Genomic DNA, 26,877 nt, shown 5'->3' with positions numbered 1-26,877 from the left:
CCCACCAAGATTAAAGGCAAAATTAATAGACATAGGGAACCTTGGTTTTCAAGGGATATTGGTGATCTGATTAAGAACAAGAGAGGTGTATAACCTGTATAGGCAACAAGGAGCAAATGAGGTACATGCAGAGTATGGAAAATGTAAGAGAATAATAAAGAAGGAAATCAGGAAGGCAAAAAGAAGGCTTGAGGGTGCTTTGGCAGATAAAGTGAAGGTAAATCCAAAGGGTTTCTACAAGTATATTAAGAGTGAGAGGATAATAAGGGATAAAATTAGTCCCCTAGAGGATCAGAATGGTCAACTATTTGTGGAGCTTCACGAAATGGGGGAGACCTTAAACAGATATTTTTTGCATTAGTATTTACTGAGGAAACTGGCATAATGCATATGGATGGAAAGGAAACAAATAGAAGTGTCGTGAAACATATGGAGATTAAGGAGGTGGAAGTGATTGCTCCCTTACAGTGAATAAAGGTAGACAAATCCCCTGGACCAGAAATGATATTCCCTCGGACCTTGGGAGAGACAAGTGTTGAAATTCCAGGGGCCCTGATAGATATATTCAAAATGCCCTTAGCTAGAGGAAAGGTGCCAGAGGATTGGAGAGTAGCTCATGTTGTCCCGCTGTTTAAGAAAGGCCCCAAAAGTAAACCAGGTAACTAGGCCAGTGAGTCTGACGTCAGTAGTAGGTAAATTATTGGAAGGAGTATTGAGAGATAGGATATATAAGTATTTGGACAGCCGTGGGCTGATTGAGGAAAGTCAGCATGGCTTTCTACATGGTAGGTCATGTTTAACAAATCTTGTAGAGTTCTTCGAGGAAGGTAGATGAAAGAAAGGCTGTGAATGTTGTCTACATGGACAAGGTCCCACATGGGAGATTAGTTCAGAAGCTTAAGACACTAGAGGGGTTGTGAACTGGATTCAAAATTGGCTGTGTGGGAGAAAGCAGAGAGTGGTCATGGATGATGCTTCTCAGACTGGAGACCTGTGACCAGTGGTGGGCCTCAGGGATCACGTTGGGACCATTGTTGTTTTGTCTTTATCAATGATCTGGATGATAAAGTGGCAAATTGGATCAGCAAGTTTGGTGATGACACTAAGATGGGAGGTGTAGTAGACAGCGAGGAAAATTTTCGAAGCCTGCAGAGGGATCTGGACCAACTGGGAGAATGGGCCAATAAATGGATGATGGAGTTTAATGCAGACAAGTGTGAGATGTTGCATTTTGGAAGAGCAAATTAAGGAAGGACGTACACTGTAAATGGTGGGGCACTGAGGAGTGCGGAGGAGCAAAGAGACCTGGGGATACAGATACATTGTTCCCTGAAGGTGATGTCACAGGTGGACAGGGTTGTAAAGAAGGCTTTTGGCATCTTGGCCTTTATAAATCAAAGTATTGAGTACAGGAGTTGGGATGTTATGTTGAAGTTATATAAGACATTGGTGAGGCTAAATTTGGAATATTGTGTGCATTTCAGGAAGGATATCAATAAGATTGAAAGAGTGCAGGGAAGATTTACTAGGATGTTGCCGGGTCTTCAGTAGCAAGATTAAAGAGGTTAGGACTTTATTCCTCAGAACAAAGAAAAATAAGGGGAGATTTGATAAAGGTTTATAAAATTATTTGGGATATAGACAGAGTTCTTTCCATTGAGATTAGGAGAGATAATTACGAGAGGACATGGCTTTAGGATGAAAGGAGAACTTCTTCACTCAGAGAATGGTGGGAGTGTGGAATGAGATGCCATCTGATGTGGGTGCAGACTCGATCTTGAGTTTCAAGATTAAATTGGATTTTGAGTGTACAGAGTTTGCATGTTCCCACCAAGATTATAGATGGGAAAGGTCTGGATGGTTATGTAATGGGAGCAGGTTAATGGGACTAGCTGAAGAATGGTCGGCACAGACTAGAAGGGCTGAATGGCCCGTTTTCTGTGCTGTAGTGTTCCATGGTGACTAGAGATATCATACAGTGAGGCCGATCAGTATCCTATCCAGTGTTCAAGCAGAAACCAGGATCAGTCGGACTCATTACAGCATGAATGGGCCTTTCATCCTGGGTGTCTGTGCCGAACATGATACCAAATTAAACTAAAAATCTGCTGCTAGTACCTGATTGATATCCCTCCATTCCCTGCATATTCATGTGTCTCTAGAAGTCTCATAAATGTTACTAATGTGTTTGCTTCCACCATTTCCCCTGGTTGCCAATTCCAGCACTCACCACTCTCTGTGTATAAAGTGAAAAATGCCTTGAACCTTAAACATACATCCTCTGGTATCAGATAGTTTAATGATGGAGGAACTGATTATAAGACCATAAGACATAGGAGCAGAAATAGGCCATTCAGCCCATCAAGTCTGCCCCATCATTTAATCACAAGTTGATCCATTTTTTCACTCAGCCTCACTGCCTGGCCCTTTCCTCATATTCTTTGATGCCCTGGCTAATCAAGAACCTATCAATCTCTTCCTTAAATTCATTATTGATCTGGTCTCCAGAACCACCTGTGGCAACAACTTCCACAAATTTACCTCCCTCTGACAAAAGATATTCCTCCGCACCTCTGTTCTAACCAGACAATCCTTAAGTTGTGCCCTCTTGTCCTAGATTCTCTCGCTATGGGAAACAATCTTTCTACATCTACTCTGTCCATGCTTTTCAACATTCAAAATGTATCAAAAAGATTCCCCCCTCATTCTCCGGAATTCCAATGACTGCAGGCCAAGAGCAGTCAAACGTTCCTCATGTGTTAACTCTTTCGTTTCTGGAATCATACTTCTGAACTTTCTCCAAAGTCAGCCCATCCTTTCTTAAATGAGGAGCCTAAAACTGGTCACGATATGCCCCTAATGCCTTATAAAGCCTCAAATCCCTGGATATATATCCTCTTCTTCTAAAAATTAATGTCAAATTCCGACTCTCTTGATTTTATAAACTTTTATCAAGTCTTCCCTCAGCCTCCCGATGTTCCAGAGCAAGTTTGTCCAACCTCTCCCATAGCTCGTAATGTCTAACCCAGGTAGCATTGTGGTGAACCACTTCGAAAGCCCCCACGTCCTTCCTATAATGGGATGACCAGAACACACTTCACCTCACCAGAGCTTTGTGTATCTGCAGCATGACTTCATTACTCAATGCCCCAACCAATAAAGACAAGCTTCCCATCACCTCATTCACCACCCTATCTACTTGCCTGGTCAGTTTCAAGAAACTTTGGATTTGGTCCCCAGTTCTCTCTGAACACTAAGAGTCCTGCAATAAACGGTATGCATTCCCCTTCCATTTGATCTTCCCAAAGTGCAACACCTGACATTTGTCCAGGAGAAAGAAATAGGATATTGAACATTCCAGCACAGTACAACCCCTTCAGCCCTCGGTGATAAAAATGCCAATAGGAGATAAAGATATATAACCCATTGTTTCAAGGTATGAGTAAAACCACTGCTCACCTACCCATATCAATTTAATACCCCTTGTCCACCTCCCCCTCTCCACCACCCTTTCTTTCCCTCTCCCACACCTTGAAGGGCTCAGACCCAAAATGTTGGTTTTGTATCTTTACCTCCTATGGACGCTGCAAGACCAGCTGAGCTCCTCTAGCATTGCTGTGTTTTTACTACAGTCACAGCATCTGCAAACTTTCCCATTTCACCGTGGACCTATGTAAACCTTCTCCACCTCAATCTAATCCTTCCCAACCTCACACCCATAACCCTCTATTTTGCTTACATCCATATGCCTGTCTTAATAGTCTTTTAAATGTCCCTATTGCGCCAGCCTCCACCACCGCCCCGGCAGTTCATTCCAGATACCCGCCACTCTCTGTGTAAACAGACTTGCCCCAGATAAATCTCCCTTAAACGTTCCTCCATTCACCTTAAACAGATGTGCTCTGGTATTTGCTATTGTCATAAGTCTATGCTGACAGGATGAGGTGACGATAAATGAGAGGCAGGTTGTATGTAAACACCATCCTGGATTAGTCGGGCAAGTATCTGTAATGTAAACTCTTTTTAAAGATACACCATCTTCATTGTCCCTTGGACGGCAAGCTGATTTTCAAAGCTGCTTCATTCATTGGTATTGGACATAAACTTTTTTCCCCCCCAACTGCTGCTTGCCAAAGTAAAGCGTTATGGCTTCCTCCCACACCTTCAACTTTGTCACCAGCTTTATTTCTCATTGTACAAACTTCATTTGTAAATTGTCATCAGCAGGCAGGGAAAAGGTGCACAGCATGGAAACAAGCCCTTCGGCCCAACTCGTCCTTGCCATGTTACTGGCCTGAGCTGGTTCCGCTTGCCTGGTTTTGGCCCATATCTCTGTAACCTTTTCCTGCCAATGTCTTTACATTTACTTGTCACAAAATACCCAGTACTGTAGAGGGAAGTGCTCTTCTGTAAGTAGTCTAACATTCTTACAGCCATGTAAAGACCACAATTTAGCACTAAGCAAGGGTAGCATGAGAGCACAATTGCGGGATTCATTGAACGATGACTTTAAGCCGATTGGCGCACACTTTCAAACTCTTGAGCCTTCTTCCAGAAGGGAAGAGGGGATGTGTCTGGGGTGTGATGGGTCTTTCAGTGTGTTGGCTGCCTTTTCTAGCTGGAGGTATAGACGGAGTCCGTAGAGGGGAGGGAAGTTTGCGTGATGCTCTGAGCTGATGTCCACCTTCTGCGGCTTCCCTGCTCCTGTCCCACGCAGAGATGCATCCAGCAAGTCTGTGCTCTGGGTACATGTGTAGAAGATGTTGAGGGACTTGGGGGAGGGGAGGGAGACATGCTAAAATTCCTTAGTCCTTAAATCATACCTGTACCCACCTCAACAACCTTCTGGCAGCTTGTTTCACACACACACCTTCAGGTTCCCTTGAAATCACTTTGCTCCTTATAGGATGGAGAGATGAACAAACATCCAGCTCTGGTTCAGCTATAACTTCCCATTAGCCCGTACCATTTTCAAGAGACGGGGAGGAGTTGATAGATGAAACTGAACAGAGTAATGACTGTGGAACTCTGCACTGTGAACCAATAGACAATAGACAATAGGAGCTGGAGTAGGCCCTTCGGCCCGTCGAGCCAGCACCGCCATTTTACAGATCATGGCTGATCACTACCATCAGTACCCCTTTCCAGCCTTATCCCCACAACCCTTAACTCCTTTGCCCACTAGAGTCTTATCTAACTCTCTTTTGAACATAATCAGCGAATCTGCCTCTACCACCCTCTGTGGCAGAGCATTCCACAGATTCACACTTCTCTGGGTAAAAAAATGTTTTCTCATCTCCGTCCTAAAGGGCCTACCCTGTATTCTTAAACTATGCCCTCTAGTCCTCGTCTCCCCCATCATTGGGAACAAGTAATCTGACTTCACCCTGTCTATCCCCCTGATGATTTTGTATACCTCAATCATGTCCCCCCTCATCCTTCTAAAGTCCATCGGATACAAGTCCAGTTTTTCTAGCCTTTCAGCATATGTCAACCCCACCATCCCTGGAACTAACCTTGTAAATCTGCGCTGCACACCCTCTATAGCTAGTATGTCCTTCCTCAAAATTGGAGACCAGAACTGGACGCAATACTCCAGGTACATAACCATCCCAATAATTGTCATTTAGGTCATAAGATATAGGATCAGTGGTAGGCTATTCGGCCCATCAAGTCTTCTCTGCCATTCCATCATGACCTGATCTATTCTCCCCCTTCAGCCCCACTCCGCTACCTTCTCCCCATAACCTCTGATATCCTGACTATTTAAATAGCTATCACTCTCTGCCTTAAATACACCCAACAACCTGGCCTCCACAACCGTCTGTAGTAGCAAATTCCAGAGGTTCTGGCTAAAGAAATTCCTCCCCATCTCTGTTTTAAATGGGTACCCTTCAGCCCTGAAGTTGTGCCCTCTTGTCCTTGACTCCCCTATCATGGAAAACAACTTTGCCACATCGTCTCCGTCCAGGATTTTCAAAATGCATCTTTAAGGTGCCCCCCCCCTCCCCTATTCGTCTGAACTCCCAAGGAATACACTCATATGCTGATCCCTTCATTCCAGGAATAATACTTGTGAATCTTCTCTGAACCCTCTCCAATACCAGCACATCCTTTCTTAAATAAGGAGCCCAAAACTGTACATTGTACTCTAAGTGAGGTCTCCCCAGTGCCTTATAAAGCCTCAGCATCACATCCCTGCTCTTGTATCCTATTCTTCTAGAAATGAACGTCAACATTGCATTTGCCTTCTTCTTCAGCCTAGAGGTTAACCTTTAGGGAGTCCTGCACAAGGATTCCAAGTCCATTTGCACCTTTGAATTTTCTTTGCATTCAAATTAGAGTCAGCCCTTTTATTCCTTCTACCAAATTGTATGACCGTACTTTCTAACAGTATTGCTGTTGAATTGGATGCTTTGTTTCCTCCTGCCACAAGGGGGCATTGTAGACCGACGTTGCACCTATCACAACACTTCTATTGCAATCAATATCAATCCAAACTTCTAAACTTAATCATAGAGTTTACAACACTTCCCAATTTAACATGAAGGGCTGCTCATTTATTGTCTGGTCAAATAAAAAGCTGGTGGATCAGGGCAGAAAATATGTAGTGTTGTTTTCCATTCTAGTCACCTCATCACACAAAAGATGTGGAAGGTTTAGATAGGGACTTACCAGGATGCTACCTGGATTGGAGAACACGTTCGAGCAGGAAAGGTTGATAGAGTTGGAACTTTTCACATTAAACCCTTGTTTACCCTGGGACCAAGACAGCCTCCGTTGCTTGATGTGGAGTCAATGGATTGAAGCGTGAAGCAGCAGAAGATGAGAGACAACTTCATGTATGAGATTAAGGTTAATGGAGGAAAGTTGAAGGGAGAGGCAGATTTCTTACATAGAATGTTGGGTGTCTAGAATGCACTGCTGGGGAGTTATGGACTGTGACGGAGAGAAAGGTTAGATTGTTGTGGAGTAAGTTTACCTAGCACAACATTGTGGGCCGAAGGACCTGTACTGTGCTGCATTGTTCCACGTCACCCATTCTCATCAGGGGCCATACACCCCCTCCCCACCCCCAATCAAGGTGCCTATAGCACAGACTGAAATCATTAAAAAAAAATTTTGTTTTTTTATGAGGTTGGTAGGAGAGAAATACAGAAGAAACCAACTAAACGTGACTGCTTCACAGAGAAGAGGGCCCATAAACTTGGATCAGAGTCCTAAGGGGGTCATAGCCGGAAAAGGTTGAGAATGGTCGATTTAGAGACCAATGCAGATGGTGTGATTTAAGAAATTTGTGGAAGATTCTAAAATTAGCTGTGTGGTTAAGGCAGAGAGGGAATGTTTCAGCCTGAGGGAAGACTTACACCATCCTGTCATTTGGGGAACAAAGTGGAAAATGGAATTTAATCCAAAGAATTGTGAGTAATCTATTTGGAAAGTTCCAACAAAGCAAGGAAACATCCAGTAACTGTGAGGATAACAAGTTCCGGAGGAGCAGAGGGTCTTGGCATAAAGTGAGCACAAGATCAGAAAGAAATAGGAGCAGGAGGCCACTTGGTCCCTCAAGCCTGCTCGCCCTTCATTGCGCAGCATCCATAGGAAGTAAAGATACCAACATTTCAGGCCTTCCTTGAGGTACCAAAACGTTGGTAATATATTTTTACTTTCTGTGGACACTGTGAGATGGGCTGAGTTCCTCCAGCATTTCTGTGTTTTGACTACAATCACAGCATCTACAGGCTTTTGTCTTTCACTCTGCCCTTCATTGCAATCCTGACTGATTTATATTGGCCTCAACTACTCCTCTGCCAGTTTCCCGTGGTGCTCAATATCTCAGTCTTCCAAAATGTACCTATATTCTCCTCAAATATAATTGAATGATCTAGCATCCGCAGCTCCCGGGGGCAGAGAAGCCCAGAGACTAACTGGCTGAGATTCACAGCAGGGTAGGTCAAGAACTGAATTACAGGGTTAAACAGGTTAGGACTTTATTCCCTAGAACAGCCATTCTCAACCTTTTCTGGCTATGTCCCACCCCCTCCCCCAGCACTCTGCTCAAAGTTTATGAGCCCCCTTCCCTGTGAAGTGGTTTCTTCTCTCCTTCTGACTACATTAAAAAAATAATTTAAAAAAAAATTATGTTATGGCACGGTTAGCGTAATGCTGTTACATCACCAGCGACCCAAATTTGAATCTGGTGCTGTCTGTAAGGGGTTTGTAGGTTCTATCTGTGTCTGCATAGGTTTCCTCCAGGAGCTCCAATTTCATCCCACTGTTCAAAACATACTGGGGTTGTAAATTAATGACGATATTTGGGAAGCATGGACTCGTGGGCCAGAAGGTCCTGTTACAGAGCTGTATGTCTACAAATATTTACTTGAGTTAAAAAAGAAAACAAGGCTTTCAAGCAGGGACAGGCTCCCGTTGAAAATAGCTGCCCTGGAACATAGACAATTGAAGGGAGATTTGATAAAGATATTTCTTTGGCTTGGCTTCGCGGACGAAGATTTATGGAGGGGTAATGTCCACGTCAGCTGCAGATATACAGATATAAAGATATACAAAATGATGAAAGGTATAGATAGAATAAATGCAAGCAGGCTTTTTCTCCTGAATTGGGTGAGACAAGAACTAGAGGACATGGGCTAAGGATGAAAGGAGAGATGTTTTAGAGTGCACCCTCATCCACTTAAATATTCTCCTCACTGTTTGCTTCGTTGGCCTCCGTGTCTTAAGTAGAAGGTTGGTGAAGAAAGGGTGCAGTGATGATCAGATAGCTCAGCGGGTAGACAATGGGCTAACAGACCCATGCAGTAATCTAGAACCTCACCAAAACAAGAAACATTGTGGTATTGTTAGTCATGACTTGGTACAACCTCTGCCCATTACAATCCACCACAGTTGGCAGCTGCGATATGCCCACCTCTACTACCTCCTGTGGCTGCTCCTGTCACGTGCCCACCACCCTGTCTACAGAAAAGGTTGACCCTCAGGTCCTCTTCACACCTTTTCCCACTCACCAGTGAGACTAGTGGTTCTCAACCTTTTTTTTCCATTCAGATACCACCTTAAGTAATCTCTTACTAACCACAGAGCCCTTATGGCATTTGATATGATATGGCATAGGATGCCATGGGTGCTCTGTGGTTAGTAATGGATTACGATGCCTGTCCCGCATCGGACTTGTCAGCCACAAACGAGTCTGCAGCTGACGTGGACTTTTTACCCCCTCCACAAATCTTCGTCCACGAAGCCAAGCCAAAGAAACAGGTATACCCTGCTTTACGAAAGTAGAACATTCCTATGAGACATCTTAAACTGAAATGGTGTAAAGCAAAGATCCATTCACTACTATTGAAAGCTTTTTTGTAAAAGCGAAAGCCTATTCAAATTTCTTTCGCATAGCGAACTCAGATTTCTTTGCAAAAGTGAATTTGCAAAAAGCGAGTATTTGTAAAGTGGGATATTCCTGTACTTAAGGTGGGATGTGAGTGGGGAATAAAGAACCACTGCTTTATATCTATGCCCACTATAGTCATGGAGTCACACAGTATAGAACTGGCACTTCAGCCCAACATGTCCATGCCAATCAAGTGAGCATTCTGGGCTAATCCCATTTGCCTGCATTTGGATAGTTGATTCCGCTTCCCTTGGGGAAAGCCCTGTGACGATTCACCTTTTCATTGCCCCTTGTGTGTTTTATAAACCTCCAGAAGGTCACCAGGGACAAAAAGTCCCAACTTCCTTGAGCCAATGATCATTATGCACCAGTTCAGCAATGGCAATGATAGGAAGTAATCGAACAAGGACAGAGTGGTTAACGTGACATTGCTACAGCGCCAGTAACCCGGGTTAGAATATGGCGCCGTCTGTAAGGAGTTTGCACATTCTCTCTGGATTTTGTCCGGGCACTCTGGTTTCCTCCCACCCTTCAAAAACGTACCGGAAGGTTGTAGGTCAATTGGGTGTAATTGGGTGGCACGGGCTTGTGGGCCGGAAGGGTCTGTTATCGTGCTGTACGTCTAAAAATTCAAACAAACAAAAAAAAATGCAAGCATGTCATCATACACGTCACTTGGGCATCCGATTCTCATCCCCTCTTTCCATCTCTTATTGTCTGGGGAATCGAGCAATGGTCATGCCTTGAGCCTACCCAGTGATAAGGCACTCACAGAAACAGCTGCTTATGTTTAACTGGGAAAATGTTTTGACAGAGTGCATTCTGCAGCACAGCTGTTTAACACCCTCAAAATGGGCTCAGGATGTTGAACTGCTATTCTCGTCTATGCTTGTGTCCATTGCCGGGGCAGTAACTTGTTTATTTTTGCCTGCTCTCTCGCAGTATGCAGATCCCGTGGCTGACCTGCTGGATCGCTGGGGTGTTTTCAGGGCCAGGCTCTTCAGAGAATCGTGTGTTTTCCACAGAGGAAACTATGTGAAAGATCTCAGTCGGCTAGGGCGGGACTTGAGCAAGGTTATTATAGTGGATAACTCACCGGCTTCTTACATCTTCCATCCCGAAAACGCAGTGAGTACAAAGGTTTTGGGTTCCTTTTATTGTCACAAAATACGTTAAAACATGTAATATACATGATATACGTCAACTTGTATCTGCCATAAGGCAAACAAAGAGTCACCATGACCTTTGCCCGATTCCCCTAACAATAAGAGAAAGAGAAGCAAAAGGGAGTCCCTCCAGAGACACTGAGTGTCCATGGACTTACCTCCTGCGGCCGCATAGGCTCCCATTCAAACTATTGGCAGCCCGAGTTCCAGATCCACACCTCCAACACGATTAGGAAGTCTTCAGCTCCCAAGGCCCTTCAGAAACCCTTCTTGCCCTCAACACCCTCTCGAATCCCAGTTCTGGTACCTGGTTCCCGCGAGCCAGTCTCCAGCAGCCCGCAGCTTGGTGTGGGTCCCCCGACTGCAAATCGCCAACAACCTGCAGCCTATATGGGATCTTCAGCTGCTGATCCTCTTGCTGGTGCGCCGCCATGGTCACCATCCTGTAGGCCCATCTCCTGTGCTTCTTCTCAACATGGTGGGAGGGGGGGCAGGCGATGTTCTCCCTGTTTCTGGTATGCAGCACCGGTCTGCTGCTCCTCCAAAATCTGCAATCCCTCGTGGTGCAGTATTCCTTACCTCTCATCCCCAGGGTGCTCCATCTATTTGCAGAACGCAAACCCATCAGCTCATCACCCAGTCATAAGAAATAGGAGCAAGAGGAGGCCATTCAGTCCAACCTGGTCCAGCATATCATATGATCATGGCTGATCTGGTTGTAGATTTGGCTCCACTTACCTACTTTTGGTCACACTCTTTTAAGGAGGAGCGAATTTTCCCAGTCCAATTCCCCTACTTTGCGAAGATCTTTTTATCTGTGATTTAAATGCATTCACTGACGCTACTTCCATTGCTTCCCCAGGCAGAGAATCAAAGGGTCACCTATCCCCTTGAATGTTGAGACTATGTCACCTAGTTCTATTCATGTAAACAGGGTCCTCCCAGCACCTCAGAAAATCTGTCCTGTCTTTGACCAAATCTTCATACACAGCCTTCACTAGTATCCAGCCAGAACTTTAGGTTGGGAAGCCTCTGGATTGATGTATAATTGCCCGTTTCTGGACCACACACTCTCCACAACTGATGTGGACATTGAGTGAAGCAGCACTCCTGTTTCCGAGTCATTTCACTCTGGGGATCGGTGGAGATGTGGTGCTGAGGAATTGCAGTAGCTTTGCAGGAGGCATTGTTCATGTGAAATTCTAAACCATGGCCCCTTCTGCCTTCTCAGATAAACCTAAAACGGGATCACACTCTTTTAAAGTGGAGAGAGTTATCCCAATGTCTAGACCAGTAATAGCCTTTCAGTCAGTATCTCTAGTAGGGATTATCTGGCGATTATCACATCTGCTCTTTGTGGAATCTTATCTGCTATGTTTCCAACATCATGGTGACTTCCCTGATTGACTGAATCCCTTAGTTATGAAAGGCAAATCTGTCCTCTTGCAGTGGTCGTAAGCAGTCATGTAATGGTACTGTGCATCATAGAAGAATCCGGTCCAGCCCTTTGTTTCTGTGCCAGCCATCTATTTCGCTCCAGTCCCCTTGCCTTATAACTCGTTTCCCCCTTGCAATTGAATAAGCTTCCAGTGTCATTTCAAGCAGCATGTTTTCAATCTTCTGTCCCAAACAGAATGTTCCCTCATGGAACCTCTAATTCCATCACCAAATACCTTAAATCTGTCTCTTTTGTTACTGTTTTTAATACACAAAAGTGCTGGAAGATCTTTTAGCAAAGATTTGGCCAATGCTTCAGGCCTGAGCCCTTCGTCAAGGTATGACCAAAAAAGCAGGCAGGCGCATGGATAAAAAAGGTGGGGGGGGGAGCAGAGCCAGGGGGTGGAGCACGGGCAAGAGGTTCTGGGGAACATGGGTGAGAGGGCAGAGGAGAAAAAAGCCTGACTTTGTGTGAATTAAAATATAATCAAAGCATATGCAGGCATTGTTTAACTCTGTTCCTCTGTTACTGGCCCATTTCACATCAGATTCTGTTTCTTCTCATTTACTTTAACATCTGTCCCTGTTTATTCAGTATGGCTTTCAAATTTCCTCTGCTCTTCCAAATTTGTATGCAGCCTAAATAAAATCTCCGATCCGTTACCATATCTGTTTGTCATTTGCTTTATTGCTGTACGTTCTTGGGTTTAGCACGGGAACAAAGTAGTTAAGGGCCCTGATAGGATAGATGCAGGGGCTGATCTTTACCCCGCACAAGGGGATGGCCACAAGATCAAGCTAAACAGAACTCTGATGAGATGGTGAATCACCAGAGGGCCATGAAGATTAAGTTTATTATCGCACATGCCAAAATGCAGGGAGAACATTTGTTTTTGCAAGCAGTCCAGCTCCGGTAAGTAAAACCCGGAGCAGAAGCGCGGAGAGAGATCAGTCAGAGAAAAAGCAGCAACTTTACCAGGTACACCCAGAGAGATCGCTGGTGCTGGAACCTGGAGCAACATGCTGAAGGAACTCAACGGCTCGAGCAGCATCCGTGGGAGAAAAGAAGAATGGTCGACGCAATGGGTTGAAACCTGAATTTTACTTATGTGGAATTCATTCAGGAAGCTTGGAATTTGCTGCGGGGCTTAGCCACTGAGTATATTTCAGAGATTTTGTCATGTTAAGGAAATAGTGTGATTTTTGGGTTAGTGCAGGAAAGACACACTGAAGTAAAGGATCATTGATCTTACTGAATGAGAGGAACAGGCATGAGGGCCAAATAGCGTCTTCCAGTTTCCATGGTACCTTGAACAATTGATTTGCCTATCAGAGTAGGTTGTTGGAACTGATCATTTTCACACGTTTAAACACACCACATAAATCAAAGTCACATCTCAATGCAGGTTTGCTTATTGTATGTTTCAAACCTCTGCACATGTAAGGCATGAGCAGCTTTTAGTGGTTCAACTGATATAAATTGAATTTTTGTTCAAAGTTCAGTCTGCTCTTTTGTGTGCATGACTGCTTTCAGTTTACACGATTGCTCAGGTAGATTTGATTTACTCCTCTTTTTAAAAAAGGAGTGCCCAGTTCCAAAAGTTTCACCAGAACTCAGAAAATTAGTCCTCGTCTCATATGCATTACACATAACGTGTATTTTTTATATGTGTGGGTTTTCTCCGGGGAGCTTCACTTTCCTCCCACCATTCAAAACGTACCAGGGATTGTAGGTCAGTTGGGTATAATTGGCCAGCATAGGCTCATGGGCCAATAAGGTTGTTTACTGTGCTGCAAGTCTTAATTAAATTGAAAAATATGTGCTGGAGAAACTCAGCAGGGACATGCAGCATCCATAGGGATTGAAGGGTAACTGAGGTTTCGGGCCTGAGCCCTTCGTCAGATGGTGCGTGGCCTGCTCAGTTCCTCCGGCATATTTGCATATTGCCCTCGGCCCCAGGGTCTGCAGACTTTCCTGTTTAACTCCCTCACCTCATTTGTCCAGTTAACTACTGAAAGATCTTACAGAATCTGCCTTCACCAACTTTTCGGATCTATAAGATTATGAGGGGCATAGATGGGGTTAACATCCATCATCTTTCTCCCGGGGCAACAGTAGCAAATACCAGAGGACATCTATTTAAGGTGAGGGGGAAAAGTCTGGGGAGATGTTAGAGATAAGTTTTGTTTTACACAGAGTGGTGGATGTCTGTAGGCGCTGGAGGTTGATACAATAGGGACATTTAGAAAACTCTTTGACGTGGATACATTAGTTATAGGTTCTTTCTCTTTTCCTTTTTTATTGACAACATAGATCATATGTATCTTGTTTATCATTGTTTACTAACTGTAATTTTAATTTACTTTTACCTGAACTTTATATCATATGTAACTATATATTTGATATTATCTTCTCAAAAACCAATAAAAAGATTGAAAAAGACAGACACATGGATGCAAGAAAAATAGAGGGTTACGGGTGTGAGGAAGGGAAGGGATAGATTGTTGATTAGGTCATCACAACATCGAGGGCCGAAGGGCCTGTACTGTGCTAGAATGTTTTGTAATAAGTTCATCCCAAATACATATGTGGAAAAGAACCTCTCTCATCTTTTCCCTTGTGTCTGCAGCATCTGGTTAGACATATAACATGGTAAAGGAGGCAGCTTCCCCCTGCTTAGTTCCCATCACCTCTGCATCAGCAATAAAACATGAATGTCTGCAAACACAGTGATTGAAATAAAAACATAATGTTGGGGAAAGACCAGTGTTTCAGGCCTGAGCCACACAGCCGATTCCAGGGACTTTGGGCTTGATACGTGAGAGATTGAGAAGACTGAGACCAGAGGCAAGAAGGAGGTTTACCCAAGCTCGTGTGTCAGTGTCAATGTTAATGCCATCCGTTGGAGGGGGCCCAGATGAAAGAGGTGTTATTCCTCCAATCTGCAAATTGAAGGGACAGCACCTCATCTTCCAACCAGATGGTATTAACATCGACTTCTCCAGTTTCTGTTAGAACCAGCCCCCATCTTCTTCCCCTGTCTCCTTTTGCTCTCTCTCACTCTCTCTCTCTCTCTCTGTCTCTCGTTCACACACACACACACACACACACACACACACACACACACACACACAATCTCCTCTTTCCCTCTGTATTCAAGATCAATTCTCACTTGTCCTCTTATCATATCCAGTTAACCCATTTTGTCTGTTGGTCTGCACTCCTTCCCCTCCCATTCTTCCCCTTTTCCTTTAACAGCCTTTAATTCAAACGCCTGTCATTTCACTCACACCTTAAGGAAGGGCGCAGGCCTGAAATATCAGTTATACATCTTTACCTCCTATGGATGCTGCGCGACCTGCTGAGTTCCTCCAGCATTTCTGTGATTTGACTAGAATCACAGCATCTGGCAACTTTGAGTTTTACTGAGGTGTGTAGGAGTCAAGAGGGGCAGTTGGAGAGGAATGGGTAGGCTGTTTAGGACTGAGTATGAGAAGTTTCAGTGGAGGAATGGAGGCCAACAGACTAGGCACAGTGAAGATGGTATGTCCACGAACCAGAAGACAATGCTGGAGAAACTCAGCGGGCCCCTCGTCCACTCCTCCCTCCCCACCCATCATCCCCTTGACATCTACCCCTGTAGCCGCAGGATATGCTCCACTTGTACCCGCACCACCATTCTGGGCTCAAAACAGTCCTTCTAACTGAGGCAACACTTCACTTTTGAATCTGCAGGGGTCATTTTCTGCATCTGGTATTCCCATTATGGTCTCCTCTACATTGGAGAAACTGGGTGCAGATTGGGAGATCGCTTCGCTGAGCACCTTCGCTCAGTTTGCCTCACTGACAGAGATCTCCCAATGGCCAACAATTTCAATTCTGCACCTCGTATTCTGTCTGGGCACTATCCAACCGGATGGCATTAACATCGACTTCTCCGGTTTCTGCTTGATCACTCCCCATTCCCCCTCCTAAGGGCTCAAGCCTGAAACGTTGGTTTTGTATCTTTACCTTTGCTCTATGCACCATTTCATCAGATGCAAGGATCGACAATGAGATAGACAACAGACTCGCCAAGGCAAATAGCGCCTTTGGAAGACTACACAAAAGAGTCTGGAAAAACAACCAACTGAAAAACCTCACAAAGATAAGCGTATACAGAGCCGTTGTCATACCCACACTCCTGTTCGGCTCCGAATCATGGGTCCTCTACCGGCACCACCTACGGCTCCTAGAACGCTTCCACCAGCGTTCTCTCCGCTCCACCCTCAACATCCATTGGAGCGCTTTCATCCCTAACGTCGAAGTACTCGAGATGGCAGAGGTCGACAGCATCGAGTCCACGCTGCTGAAGATCCAGCTGCGCTGGGTGGGTCACGTCTCCAGAATGGAGGACCATCGCCTTCCCAAGATCCTGTTATATGGCGAGCTCTCCACTGGCCACCGTGACAGAGGTGCACCAAAGAAAAGGTACAAGGACTGCCTAAAGAAATCTCTTGGTGCCTGCCACATTGACCACCGCCAGTGGGCTGATAACGCCTCAAACCGTGCATCTTGGCGCCTCACAGTTTGGCGGGCAGCAACCTCCTTTGAAGAAGACCGCAGAGCCCACCTCACTGACAAAAGGCAAAGGAGGAAAAACCCAACACCCAACCCCAACCAACCAATTTTCCCTTGCAACCGCTGCAATCATGTCTGCCTGTCCCGCATCGGACTTGTCAGCCACAAACGAGCCTGCAGCTGACGTGGACTTTTTACCCCCTCCATAAATCTTCGTCCGCGAAGCCAAGCCAAAGAAAAATGAAGTGCACTGTTGACCTGTTCTCCAGCATTGTGTTTTTACTACCATGGTGTCTACAGATTTTTGTGTTTTACTTCTGAGGGCTGCAGGCTCACAGGTATGATATCACTTTCATTTACCCCTCCACAGATCTCCACCAGCACATGTATCACAAATCCTTCATTGTTTGGTCAGAGCCTTCCACGACATGCACTGTAAGCTGATGGACCTTTGTCCCTTTCTCAGTGTATGAAGGATGCCCAATAAATGCTGTTTCACCTGCTCTGTCCTCACCCCAATATTAATTGTCTCTATTGGTTTCTTGATTTACAAAAAGAGGCAGAGAATTTGTGGGGGGCGAAGTTGGCTAATGCGAGTCCTTTTTTTCTTTTGCCAGGTGCCTGTGCAGTCCTGGTTCGACGATATGTCGGACACGGAGTTGTATGATCTGATTCCATTCTTTGAAGGACTGAGCAAAGAGGAGGATGTTTACACCGTGCTGCAGAACCTCCGAGGCAGGTAGCGACAGTGCTCCAGGCATGTCCCCCGTGATGGATTCCTTGCGTCGATCTCTGCCCGACTTTTTTTTAATTTCACCTTCCCCCAACCCCCAATCCCTTTGCAGCATTGTGGTTTTTTTTATGATTTCTGTAACAAGAAAGCTTCCTCCAGTTTTCCCCCACACCCGGACTTGGATCGGAACTGCAGCTTGCGTAGTCGGAGCAGGACGGTATCTCGGAAAATGGCAAGCACTCCGGCTGCTGCTGCCATGAGCTCGCCGTGGACACGGTGATGGACGACTGTGAAGCCTGACGTCAGAAAGTCACCCTTGACCAGACTTAAAAGGAAACACTTAAAATGTGCATGCGCCCGCGCACGAACGAACACACACAGACACACTCACTCACACACACACACACACACACACACACACACACACACGCACACACACACACACACACACACACACACACACACACACACACACACACACACAGAGTGGAAAATGAGGAAAAAAAATCTGCTGCAATCTGGTTAGAAAACTTCCTATTCTCTCCGCCTACCAAAAACAAGTATTCGGGCAGTTCTGTGATATTTTTTAAAGTCTTCTTTTTCCTCTTTGTTTTCTTTTCACAGATATTGCTATGTAGGCAGACAATGTTGATGTACAGCAGCCGACCTAATTCTGTGATGTCCTTTTTTTGCAGAATGAAGTGCCTTTTTGAAAACAAAATTGATAATTTTAGACGAGAAAAAAAAAGCAAACTTAATTTTTTTGTACACCACATATTCCAGAGATCTTTTATCTTTTAATGACTGTATGTTTTAAAACAAAAAAAAACAAAATTTAATCTTTGTGAGAAGCACTGTTATTTATGCTGAACACATTGAATTATAAGTGCTGGGTACAAGATTACAGAGCCATTAAACTTTTAAATTTTACATCAATTGGCTTAACAATAGTTCGTGGGCACCAAATTATAATATTTTTAATTGTGATTTTAAATAGAGGGAAGACATTAAAGTTACCTTGTAGAAAAACTTGATATGATACATCACAAGTGTCGCCAGTTATTCGGGGAAATGTTCTGCCAAAAGTCGCGATGGATATTTTCCCCGCTTCTGCTAGCCATCTTCTTGCTTCCTCTCTGACTACCCTTCCCCTCCCCTAACCTAAACAGATTGCTGGGAGGTGTTTCCAAGCTGGGATTTTCCTTCTTTTCTGATCACCAGTTTCTATTTACATGGCTTGGGAGCAGGTGGGGGAGTGGTGGGGCACTTGTGTTTTGGATCCACCGTGGTGGCAGATGTAGATCACCTCTGTGCACTGGGCTGTTAGACGCCATTCACTGTGTGGGCAGAGGCTGTGTGGTTTAAATAGAGAGGAGGGGGCAGGGGAGGAAGGGATAAAGGTTGTTTAAAAGTGAGGTATATTGCACTGCATGGATTTTAAGTTTTTCAGATACAAACTTTGCGAATAATGCGTTTTTATTTTTCTTTAAATTTTTTCTCCATAAATCAAGAAAAAAATCCTTGGCATTGAAGCAATCTCAGGGCAGAATCAGTAAATGTGGGATTTATTCTGTGGCTATTCATATTTACATTACTCCACCTACTGCATCTGCTTTTAGAATGTGCCTAAGGGGTTGAAGTGGGAACATTAGCCTGCAGAAATGGGGCATTTTGGCATTTCATTTGCGCTCATCCCACTAGTGTTTGAATGAAGGTTTCCCACGGACCCCGAAGACTCCTGCCCACCCCTTCTCGTGAACTTGGGCCACGGGAGCAGGAGTCGGACCTCTGCACACCCCAGCCGTGTCATGTCCAAGCTGATCTTGGCTCCCTATGACCCTCATCCCCAGAGTCAGTGGGGTTCGAGTGTGAGAGTTCAACACCACAGGCACAAACTGAGGTTTACCACAGCTTTCAAAATATTCCAGCGGCTCCGGAGATGCTGTTAGAATCAGTCCCGAAGCCCTCGAGGAAATCTCCTGAGTTCTGAGTTCTCTCCCCACCCTGATAACTAGTCCAACCAGTGAGCAGGAGACCATCCGTCTGCACCCCCCACCGGAGGGGGACGTCCTGAATGACATCCTTCTCCTGTGGAATTAACAGCTCCTACCGGCTGCCGTGACTTACCCACCGCTTGTCAATTGCTGGTGGTTAGATCTAACATGCGGACAGGAGGGCGACTGGGGAGACAACCCATGAGCCTGACCTCACTTCATGTTCCTTGGCAAGATGGTCACAGAGCCCCACCACATACAAACCAGCCCTTGGGTTCGTGCTGACCATCAAGCACTCATCTCTACTCATCCTGACAACCAGCCTTGCTCTGCACCGACTGCCTTGACCAGATGCCGCGTGCATGTTGTGCAGTGTGGTGACAGCTGGTTTAGAGCCCACCTCCTCTCCTGTTCCTGCTCACAGTGACATCTACAGGAGCTTTGAACTTCCAGTGGCCAACTTTTTAACACCCTCAACCATTCCCACAAAGACTGGTCTGTCTTTGGCCTTGTCCAATGCCGGGGTATAGCCTGATATAAACTTGAGGAGCAGCACATCATATTCCTCCTAGACAGCCTTAAACAATGGCATGAACGTCAATATCTCTAATTTTAGGTAACCCCACCTCTATCTGGTTCTACGGAAGTAAAAACACAATGCTGGAGAAACTTAGCAGGTTAAACCGTATGTAGCAAAGATAAAGATACATGACCAACGTTTCGGGCTTGAGCCATTCAAGGTATGTGTAAAATGTAGGCAGGCACCTAATTTTCCATCTGGGCACTCTCCAACTGGATGGCATTAATGTCATCTTCTCTGGTTTCTGCTAGCTTATACCCCATTCTTCTCTTCCCCATTCCTCTGTCTTCTTTACTCCAGCTCTCCATCCCCTTCCCTCCATTCACAGAGCCATCCCTCCTCTCCCTGTCTGCTGCTGTATCCTCCCTCCTTTATCTGCCGATTACCTCCTACCTGTAGGACTGTGCTCATTCCCCCACCATTTTGTTCATGCCCCTGCCTACATTTTGTTCAAAGCTTGAAATGTTGGTTATCTATCTATCTTTCCTCCATAAACGACACTGACCTGCTGAGTTTCTCCAGCATCGTGTTTTTACTTCAATCGTGGTGTCTTCAGAATTTTGTGTTTTATTCCATCACTTCTTTACCTACTCTTCTCTCTAATTTCCCTCCCCCACCACCCCCACAATGGTCTCTCCCTCTTCCTGTCTCCCCATGTCTTCCACCTTCTGTCGAAAACATCGGCCCCTCCCCAGTTCCTTTCACCCGTGTGTGTGCGTGTACGTATATATGTATATCATTGCCCTCTTTTTACCTCCATTTGGATAGAGGGTTCTGTCCCGAATCGTTGACCATTTCTATCCATGGTTTCTGCTGAGATTCACCAATAGCTCATTGTTACAACCCAGTACTGGTGTGGGTGCATAAGAAGGGGTGGGGAGGAATTGGGGGGAGGCAGCTGGAGCTGGCTGGAAGGAGGTGGAGATGGAACATAGAACATTATAGCACAGTACAGGCCCTTCAAGTCCACAATGTTGTGCCGATCTATATAAACCTACCCAACAATCTAAATCTTCCCTACCTCACACCCATAACCCTCTATTTTTCTCACATCCGTGTACTTGTCTAAGAGTCTTTTAAATGTTCCTTTCCACCACTTCCCCCAGCAATGCATTCCAGGCACCTGCTATTCTCTGTATGCAAATAAAAAATAACACATACCCCTGATGTCTCCCCTAAACTTTCCTCCCCTTTCCTGGTACAGACGCCCTCTGGGGTTTGTTACTCTCCCTTTGGAAACAGGTGCTGGCCGATCCATGCCTCTCATATTCTTGTAGACCTCTCTTAACTCTCCTCTCATCCTTCTGTTAACCTTGCCTCGACAATCCAGGCAACATCCTGGTCGACCTCCTTTGCACCCTCTCCATAGCTTCCACATCCCTCCTGCAATGAGGTGCCCAGAACTGAGCGCAATATTCCAAGTGTAGTCTAGCCAGAGTTTTATTGACCACACTTCTGTGTGAAAGGGAACTATCTTTTCCTGTAACACCACTGGTGCCATGATAGGAAGACATAGTTTAGAAAGGTAACCAATGCTGTGCTGCTCAGGGAGGGTGATGTTCCTGACACGATCTGTCCTCATTCACGCAGCAGTTAAGGTGTTCTTGTGTTAGAGGCAGTGAGTACGGATGGTACACAGGCGTGCGAGGACACCTGTTCAGCCATGGCAGCCCAGACTCCAGGTCACAGAGAGTCCGGTCTCACTGCCCTGAATTCAACCTTGTACATCCAAGGTATTGGACGTGTCTCACCACCCTCCTCCTCCCCCCGCCAACACAAACCACTTTCCTGAGCTGGGAAGGAGGTTGCGGGGGATGACATGAGGAAACAGACAGGGATAGGATCTCCAATTCTCTGCCCTGTCACTTGAGCCAAGAGCAGACAAGATCCCTCTTGGGGGAGGTCATTGAGCTCACCCAACCTGACTGAAGGAGCAATCCCCCTCTGAGCAGCTGGAGGGACTCAGTAGGTAAGGCAGCATCCAGAGAGGGAAGTCACCATTTTGGGTCAGGATCTTTATGGTATCTCAACTTCCTCCGATTCACTCTTCTTTTCCCTTCTCTCTCCCTTTGTCTGACATCAATCTCCCCCTCTGCCCATACTCCTTCCCTGCTCCACCAGCCCCCTATAGGTCCCTGTCCTCATTTACACTGGCTCTCTGTCTCAATGAAGGGTTCCGGCCTGAATCGTCGACTGTTCCTTTCCTCCCACTGAGTTCCTCCAGCAGAGCGTTTGTTGCCCAGATTCCGGCCTCCATAGTCCGTCCTGTCCCTCCTTTACCGAACTCGGTTCCGTCAGGAAGGCTTGAGTCCGCTGGCTAGCAAACCCACTGCACACAGTTGACTATTTGAAAGTGGCACTGAATGGGCCAGATTTTACCCCTAGTCTCTCTGAATGGGGAAAACTCCTTGTCACAAGAGTCAACCCTCTGAATTGTCTGTGAAACATGGACCCCTCCAGTTTATGTCTTGATCCTCTCACCTCCTGTGGGAGGCCAGCTCTGCCAAGGCATCCCTCACCACCATGTGACCTTTGCTCGGACCCCCTCCCACCCCCGGTTCACACAGCAGTCAGCCCACTCAACCCTTGCTACTGCCTGAAGCATTCCACCCCTTTACCATCTCGTCCGAAGGCCCCCTCTTTCACTACCACCTCATGGAGGACTGCAGCCCTTAGGCCCAACTTGTCCAAGCTGACCCAAGTGCCCATATCCCTCTCGATCTATTCCTGCTCCCAAGGATGAACTTTGCCTCCAACCAAGGTGTGCCATGTACCAAACTTGGTGACACCTTCATGTACATAGAGCATGCAGCGACATCTCTCTTCAGACATTCCTCTGTACTGCGAAGTTGCAAGAATCGTTTTATAAACACTCCTGCTGGGCTTCAAACTCTAACCCCAGGCTGTTCTCTAACATTCTCCCCTTCTATGGGCAGCGACTTGCTTTTGCTCATGAAACTAACTTCTATTTCAGTGAAAATGCAACGTCGGAGAAATTCAGCAGGCCACACAGCATACTTCGTGCAGTAAAGTCCCTCGTCAAGGTACAGTCAAGATGTAGGCAGGCGCCCGAATAAATGGCAGGGGGAGGAGCACAGGCACACGGCCACGTTGATCATACCTTGATGAAGGGCTCAGGTCTGACACGTCAGTTTTGTATGTTTACGATGTAAAGAATGCTGTGTGACTTGCTGAGTTTCTCTGGCATTATGTTTTTACATACCATCACGGTGTCTGCAGACTTTCATGTTTTAACTTCCATTTTGGAGGAATTTTTTTTTAAACAGACCTCCGCCCCTAGTTTGTAGTCACAGAGGTGGATGTGCTAAGGCTTCTCATGCTGCTTGGTGTATGTGTACGTGTGCATGCGTGTGTGTGCCTGCATTCCAAGGCTGGGAAACTAACCATCAGGGTCCATGTAATTTGCTGTTTCTATTCCCTTAGAGGCAGAAAATGGCATCAGATATACAGTACTATCGTCTCGGTTGGTTTGGGGATGGGGTGGGGGGTGTGTGTGTTGTATCGTATGGTGTCGGAGTAAGGCAATCATTCAGCCAGTTAGCTAGATGTCCTGTTTTTTCTATCCCCCCACTCCCAATTTTTAATTGTAATTACAATCATTTTTAATGGAATCATGTTGGGCTCAAAATCAAAGGATTGCACTGGTTTTTATTTTTCTCTCCGCATCTTGGTGAGGAACCCACTTGCCTTAAAATCCGCCGGATGAATGATGGGTGCAAGCTCTCCCCACCATCACGTCCCCCAACCAGTGTCTTTGTTGGAAGGGCACAAGGTTGTGCAGTTGGCACGTTATTGCCCCTGTGCTCTGAAGGCATATGTTGGCAGTCTGTTTATCTTTAATCCTGCAAACTGTTTTTTATTTTGTAAAAAAAAATCCGGAGTTCTTAAACGGTCTGTTGTGTCTCTAATTGCAAAGGTGCTCCAAAAGGAAGCTGGCCTGCCCGGTCAATAATTGCCTGGGCGATTGTGGGGGAGGGTGGTTGGGTAACCATGAGAGGGTAACTATGCAAAAACAAGGTGAAACAGGCCAGAGGGATCTTCCACCATTAGACCAAACCCCCCCCCCCCCCCACCCCACCTCGCATCTACTCCAGACGCCTGAGCAAAAGACTTGGTGGCGTTTGGGCTCCGGGTCAGGAGTAGAGCAAGAAGGCGGCAGGCAGGGGGTGGAGGGAGGGACTTGTTTTTCATGGTTTGAACATGGTGACACTTTTTCAGTTTGAACAGCAATACTTGATAAAACACTATGAATCTGAGGGAAGGAAACAGAAATGGTTGTTACTGTCGGTTACTGAATAAATCTGTTTCTTTACTTTCGCCAATAAAATAAACTTTTAAAAAACTGGTGTGTGAGCCTTCTTCTCCAGCCTACCCCTCCCCCAAATGAAGCCAAGCAGCGTGGAAACTTTGTCCAAATTAAGCTTTTTAATGAGGAATTCATTTTAAAATAGAACTATGAACTGATTTCCACTTCAAAGGTTGGCGACTTCAAAGGCACTCTTGCTTAAATGCTACAAGAACAGGCTGTAAACGCAGCAGTGATGGGCGCCAGTTCAACGGAACGAGGCAACAGAGTTGCTGGAGGAACTCAGTGGGTAGAAATGGAAGTTATGAAACGCCAAAGTCTGCAGACACCGAGATTCTAGTAAAAATGATGGTCTCGAGGCATCCATCGGAGGTAAAGATGTATAGCCGATGTTTCAGGCCTGAGCCCGTCTTCAAAGTAAGTTAAAAGCAGGCAGGCACCTGAATTAAAAGGTTGGGGAGAAGCCGGGACAGATGATCACCAGCTGCCCCCCCCACCCCTAGATCAAAAATTGCACCTCTTGATTCCACACAGGTAAAGCCCAAGGCCTCAAGCGTGTGCCATTCACTAGAAATGGATGCTGTGATTCATCGAGTTCCTCCAGCAACTGTTCAAAATTCCAGCAGCGGCAGTGTTTGTGTCGCTCTGGAAATGAGGCAACATTATTAGCACAGCTTTCTAATCCGCCGCTGGCTGTACAGAGTTTGTATGTTCTCCCCATGTCTGCGGGTTTCCTCCGGAAAGCTCTGGTCTCCACCCATCCTTCAAAAGGTACAGGGGTTGTAGGTCAATTGGGTGGCATAGGGCGGAAGGGCCTGATAGAGTGCTGTATGCCTAAATTTTATAAAATTTGTTTAAAATTTTTTAAGTCTGCTCAAAAGTAAAAGGTAGATCCAGAACTTTGTTTAAAACTGAAGGTGAACAGTAGGCATCCTGTTCATACGAATCTAAAACCTCTCCCACTGGCTCATGGATTTTGTCCTAGTAACAATACCCTGCACTCCTGTTTTATTATTAAACCACCTGCTGTACTTAAGTATGTGTTGACTTGCCTGGACAGCACAAGTTTATCTGTCACATTGTACTTAGTACAGTGAGAAATATTCTTCTGTGAGCAGGCTAATATCTCTGCAACTTGTGAGCGAGGAACCCACACAGGCTGCTGGCGACTTGAGGTCAAAGGACTTACACCAGACTGTGGGCCAGCTGTACACTGGCTCATGAAAAATCAGGTGTCAGAATTGGGATTCGTGAGGGCTCCCGATGGGCCTTGGGTGCTGAAGGCTTCCTGGTCGTGTTGGAAGTTTGGATCTGGACTCGGGTTAGCGATGGTTTGAAATGTACTGGAGATTGTGCAGCTGCAGGAGTACCGGGGGAAAATCCACGGACACCTGGAGGGCAGTGGGGTGGGGCGGAGGGGGGGTGGTGGAGACTCTTCTCTTTCTCTGACTGTAAGGGACACCAGGCAATGCTAATGACAAATCTTTGTCTCGTGGCAGATGGGAGGCAATTTCATGTAATATTACAGTTCTGTTAGAGGATGTGCCTCTAACATCCTCAACATTCATTGGAGCGACTTCATCCCTAACATCAAAGTACTCGAGATGGCAGAGGCCAACAGCATCGAGTCCACGCTGCTGAAGATCCAGCTGCGCTGGATGGGTCACGTCTCCAGAATGGAGGACCATCGCCTTCCCAAGATCGTGTTATATGGCGAGCTCTCCACTGGCCACCGAGACAGAGGTGCACCAAAGAAGAGGTACAAGGACTGCCTAAAGAAATCTCTTGGTGCCTGCCACACTGACCACCGCCAGTGGGCTGATCTCGCCTCAAAGCGTGCATCTTGGTGCCTCACAGTTCGGCGGGCAGCAACCTCCTTTGAAGAAGACCGCAGAGCCCACCTCACTGACCAAAGACAAAGGAGGAAAAACCCAACACCCAACCCCAACCCACTAATTTTCCCCTGCAACCGTGCCTGCCTGTCCCGCATCGGACTTGTCAGCCACAAACGAGCCTGCAGCTGACGTGGACATTACCCCTCCATAAATCTTCGTCCGCAAAGCCAAGCCAAAGAAAGAAACATTCCGACGTGTAAAAAGCACAATTTACAGGTAACAGGATCATAATGAAAAGAAGGATCAATTAGCACTGTTATGGGGTTCATTCAGGAGCCTGATGTCTGCAGGTAAGAAACTACCTTTTTTTAAACCCTGTTGATGCACATTTGACTGACGGGATGTGTTGGCGCTCTTTCTGATGGGTGGGGGGCGGTGGAGGGAATTTTGTGAGATGATCTGAGCTTCGTTTCTTGACACATGACAAACAATTTACACACAGACACGCTCTGACATTCTCCCATTTTTCAGTTCATTTTATTTGAGTGGGGCTGTCCCTTTAAGAAACCAGATTTAACAACCTGCCTGATGGATTTGAAGTGATTATGAAACCAGCAGCAGACTTTGAACAGCATGTCCTTTTACTGGATACATTTGCAGATTCAACTCAGAAGACCTGGAGAAGCCAGGTGCAAAGACCATATGACCAGCTTCTTAAAAAAAAGTACACATTTTGTTCAAGAGGCCATTTTTAAGAAGGCAGCACAAGAGAACCATCTCTGACCTTTGTGAGAAAGAGAAACGCACTTTGCCTCATTGCGTGATTATAGACAGAATTGTC

At 45.9% G+C, this 26,877-nt stretch overlaps 1 protein-coding gene across 10 annotated transcripts in view; it reads left to right on the top strand.

Moving 5' to 3' along the window:
* The window catches only part of ctdspla (CTD (carboxy-terminal domain, RNA polymerase II, polypeptide A) small phosphatase-like a), a 610,361-nt gene extending 586,382 nt beyond the window's left edge, over positions 1-23,979 (top strand). For 9 of the 10 annotated variants that reach the window (XM_069914945.1, XM_069914952.1, XM_069914942.1 and 6 more), the window contains 3 exons: positions 10,346-10,531; positions 17,185-17,302; positions 17,925-23,979. In XM_069914945.1, the coding sequence (XP_069771046.1) occupies positions 10,346-10,531; positions 17,185-17,302; positions 17,925-17,938 (318 nt within the window). In that variant the 3' untranslated portion in view covers positions 17,939-23,979. The remainder of the gene's footprint in view (positions 1-10,345; positions 10,532-17,184; positions 17,303-17,924) is intronic. The other variant, XM_069914943.1, reaches the window with a different exon arrangement.
* Positions 23,980-26,877: the final 2,898 nt, after the last annotated feature.

This window comes from Narcine bancroftii, chromosome 1 (assembly GCF_036971445.1).
Source record: "Narcine bancroftii isolate sNarBan1 chromosome 1, sNarBan1.hap1, whole genome shotgun sequence".
Lineage (NCBI taxonomy): Eukaryota > Metazoa > Chordata > Chondrichthyes > Torpediniformes > Narcinidae > Narcine > Narcine bancroftii.
Note: the sequence above shows the minus strand (reverse complement) of the source record. Positions and strands in the feature narration are given on the sequence as shown.